Below are 3,959 nucleotides of genomic sequence, written 5' to 3'. Positions count from 1 at the left end.
AAGCATCAGGCTCTTGCCATCTTTCAGAGCCATAGCCCTTTGGATATGGTGAGACCATCCAAGACCAGGTTTGCCTACATGTTCTTGGTCTTGGATAGGCTCTACAAGATAAGAGATTCACTATCATCAACAGTTGTGGATCCAAGGTGGCGACAGATGCATCATTCAGAGGATGAGCATACAAAATACTTGCAGAGGCGGATCCTGGATGATGATTTTTGGCAGCAAGTTCATAGCCTTTCAGTTGCACTTAAGCCCGTGTATGTCCTTCTCCGACTTACAGACATGGAGGGCTCAACTTTGGGGCTGGTCTTTCATTTGTTTATGCAAATGAAAGACCATGTTGCTCAGTGCTCCATGATGACTGCTCAACGGTAAGCAATAGTTCTAATTTCTTCCTCTTTCTTTGATTTTTATGACTTCTCGATTCTCGATTCTCTTAGCACTATAACCTAAGACATGTATGTTCAATCTCTCATTTTCAGCCGAGGTGAGATCTTGGACATTGTAGACAAACGGTGGACATTCATGAGCCGTCCCATCCATGCGATGGCTGCCATGCTCCATCCTCTCTACAGGTCGCCAGAGCTATGGAATAATACTGCTTTGAGCATGAAGCAGTCAGAGTATGTGGGAAGGATGTTCTTAGAGGAGGAGCAACTTCAGATTGATAGAGAGTTCACCACTTACATGAGTGGTATTGGTGCTTCATTTGCGAGACCTATGTCATTGAGGAAGGAAGCCATGAAATTCCCTTTGACATGGTGGCACTCTTATGGAAGGGTTGGTCTTCCAAACCTTTCACGAGTTGCTCTTCGTGTTCTATCTCAGGTAACTTGTAATTAATCTCTAAAGTATACTCTTCGGAAATGAAGATTGATGTTTTAGCATTGAAAGATTTACAAATTTGCTTGCATTGCACTCATTTTTGCACAGGATTGCTCAGCTGGAGCATGTGAGCGGAACTGGAGCTCATACTCCCTTATACACACTAAGATTCGGAATCGCCTTAGTACTTCTCAATTAGAGAAGTTGGTGTATTGCAGAGCTAACATGAGGCTCGTGCGAAGCTACCATGCTTTGGGGTCACCGAAGCAGGTATAAATTGAAATTTGGACTCAAGAAGAACTTAGAAGTAGAAATTTTTTTCTAGTTCAATGAATGTCCATTGTCCAATATGCAATTTGTGGCATGTTTAAACAGGTTGATCCAACACTACTCAAAATGGTAGATGAACCCAGCCCGGAGCTTGTGGATCGGCAGATTAGAGATGAGCAAGAGGAGATTTTGAGAGCTTTACATAGAGAGCTTGAGAGCGTGGATCGTTGTGTGACCCGCTCACGTGCACGATCTCTCAGCATTCCTCTACGCCCGGCAGCTCCAGATCCAGGCTCTGCGAGACGAGAGAGCATTCGCAGGGGAAAGCTTCCAGTTCGTCGCACCCAGCAGAGGCATGCAAATGAGGCTGTCGACCTCATTCACACTCAGATTCCCGAGGCACATGACGAGGATCCACTGGAGCTTGTTGCTGCTGAGCCAGAGTTCGATGAAGAGGGCAATGGTATCAATGATGGAGGCATGCTCTCTTCAGAAGACTCATCATCTTCATCTGATGATGAGATTTGAGACTCTTGCGTCTAGACTCTAGAGTCTAGACAACTGTAGTGTTTCATTGTTTTGCTTTTTGCACTTGTGGACCAGGACATGTGCTGGCAGCTGTAGACATGATATTTGTACTCTCTTTTATCATCTATGACTTTCATGGTTCTTGCTTATATCACTATGACTGTTAACATGAGGTATTGTGTAATGGGCTTGGTAACTGATAATTGATTTAAACTTTAAGTAATGAGGTTCAGTCTCTTTATTTTAAGTATTTTGGTTGCTATGTCTACAAAATATTCAGGTTTCTAGGACTGTTTACAAATGGTACGTACTGTTTACGTACCTTAAAATTTGTTCCGTATAGAAGTACGTTCCGTACGTACTGATAGCGTACCGTACACTACGTACCTTACCACCTTGGAATACATGTGGAAGGGCTCCATGGAAGGATTGGTATCCTGGTGTGAGTTCCTGACATGATTTATGAACTCATAGAAGGGTGGTAACCCTGGTGAGTGACTCTGGACTCATGGAAGGGTGGTTACCCTGGTGAGTACTCTTTGGTCCTGTGTGGACGACGCCTGTGAACGGGCTAGTTGGATGTACAATATGTAAGTTGGGAGATTTCATCCACGCTATGTTTGTGCACCAGCATATGTATGTGAGTTGCACATGCATGGATGACTTGTTTTTGATGCTTGGACATTGCTTGGTATTTTGCCTGTGAATGTCCACGGGCACCGGGGACACCTAGACAACCCATGGATACGCGTGTGCACACCTGTTTGGGACTTACATGGTTTCCTTATGTGTTTTGCAGGTGGTAAGTGTGCACACTTAACCCAATTTATTCATTATTTCATGTTACTAAGGTTTATTGGGTGCAGGGTTCACATTCACTTTAAGTGTGGGCGGACACACTTATAATTTTATAAGTGAGTTCACATCAAGCTGGACTATTTTTAATGAACCAAGGCCAATTATGAGAGTTGGGTACCCCGGCACTCCCAAATAGCTCCACGAGTTGCTATTCTGGGTGTGGGAGGGCCAAAGTGGGCAAGCCCTGACTTGTAGAGAGCACTCATCTGAAAAACGTGGGCTGTTAGGAGCTGTTTGGACAGGAAAAACAGCAAGTTTACTCAGTTTGCATGAGCTACAGGTGGAGTACATGCCAAGAGCAAGAGTCCCAGGGTTGGCTGGCTGCTATTTCTCTCTCGTTCTCTCTCTACAGGGCTGGCCGACTGCATCTGCAGGACGGCAGGCTGTTAGATTCGTTTCCAGAAGCTGGCGCATGGCTGTTGGGACTGTTTTTGTGCTACTCTGCTGAGAACAGGGCTCGGACGAAGTGAACAGAGCCTCAACAGGAGCTGGCCGACTGTTGTAAGTGCCATTATTGGCTGTTTTTACAGGTTTGCAGGAGGTTTCTCGCGACGAAACTTGAGCAAACATGTCCCTAGTCAAGTATCAGGCCTGGGGATGTGATCTGGTGGAACTTGTGGGTGGCCAGTGAGCCAAAACCATGGCTGGTTACTGTTTTGCAGGTTTGGGACAGCACTTTGTTAGAGGGTTGGTGACCGCTCTATCAAAGGATAGGAGTGGTTGGTGATCACTCTACCCTGGTTGGTGACCGAGGGTATTTCTACAGGAGCGGTTGGTGATCGCTCAACCTTGGTTGGTGACCGAGGGTGTTGCAACAGGAGTGGTTGGTGATGACCACTCAACCTTGGTTGGTGACCGAGGAGTTGCAGGTAATGTGTTTAGCTATGTTTTCACAATTGGATAAATCTAGTGTCAGCTGGATGAGTGTGTACTCTCCGGGCACCCCCATCTTGTACATATAAATACTTATGTTGGTAGTAAAGATACCTCGCGGGGGGGGGGGGGGGGGGGTGCTGACCCAACTTCAACCCCTAGTGTTGTGTTGCTCATGTAATGTTTCACAATGATGGTAATCATGTATATGCCAGGAATGGTTGATGTATGTATGCTGTTTTGGTAGTAAATTGGTTCCATATACATGTGCCCGTTTTGTGACATACGGTGACTGGCCATGCTGTGTGGAGTAAGGGGAGTGTCATGGTGCAAAATAACACACAGTGATGTGGATGACTCTGTCACTGCTAAGCTATAGCCGCACCCAAAGATATCATGCATCTTCGTCCTTCCGGACGATGCTGAGAATCTGTCGAAGATTGGATCTAAAAAGGACAGCTACCCCTCCAGAGCCACATACTACTCCTGATGTGCGGGTCTCGCCTCAGAAAGTTGACTCCCACTCATACCCGGCTATGTATGGTAAGCCCCGCTCAAGGCTCTGATGAGTCTCGGTATAAAAAATGACATCCTTGCCTGTG

General features: G+C 45.9%; 1 protein-coding gene across 1 annotated transcript; it reads left to right on the top strand.

Moving 5' to 3' along the window:
• Positions 1 to 669: 669 nt before the first annotated feature.
• Positions 670 to 1,798, top strand: LOC147630050 (uncharacterized). The gene is made up of 3 exons (XM_086811662.1): positions 670 to 831; positions 937 to 1,098; positions 1,204 to 1,798. The coding sequence occupies exons 1-3, from the start codon at positions 691 to 693 to the stop codon at positions 1,624 to 1,626; spliced, it is 726 nt and encodes a 241-aa protein (XP_086667788.1). The 5' UTR covers positions 670 to 690; the 3' UTR covers positions 1,627 to 1,798.
• The last annotated feature ends 2,161 nt before the right edge of the window (positions 1,799 to 3,959 follow it).

The sequence above is a fragment of the Cibotium barometz genome, chromosome 17 (assembly GCF_041138505.1).
Source record: "Cibotium barometz isolate CiBa-2024 chromosome 17, ASM4113850v1, whole genome shotgun sequence".
Classification (NCBI taxonomy): domain Eukaryota; kingdom Viridiplantae; phylum Streptophyta; class Polypodiopsida; order Cyatheales; family Cibotiaceae; genus Cibotium; species Cibotium barometz.
The sequence above is the reverse complement of the archived record's forward strand: the minus strand, read 5'-3'. Positions and strand labels throughout refer to the sequence as shown.

What these genes read in the sequence shown, in the direction of transcription:
- LOC147630050 (XM_086811662.1), top strand. Translation starts at nt 691, where the DNA reads ATGAGTGGTATTGGTGCTTCATTTGCGAGACCTATGTCATTGAGGAAG. An exon ending in CTCTTCGTGTTCTATCTCAG is followed by an intron (nt 832 to 936) that starts GTAACTTGTAAT and finishes ATTTTTGCACAG; the next exon opens with GATTGCTCAGCTGGAGCATG. An exon ending in CTTTGGGGTCACCGAAGCAG is followed by an intron (nt 1,099 to 1,203) that starts GTATAAATTGAA and finishes ATGTTTAAACAG; the next exon opens with GTTGATCCAACACTACTCAA.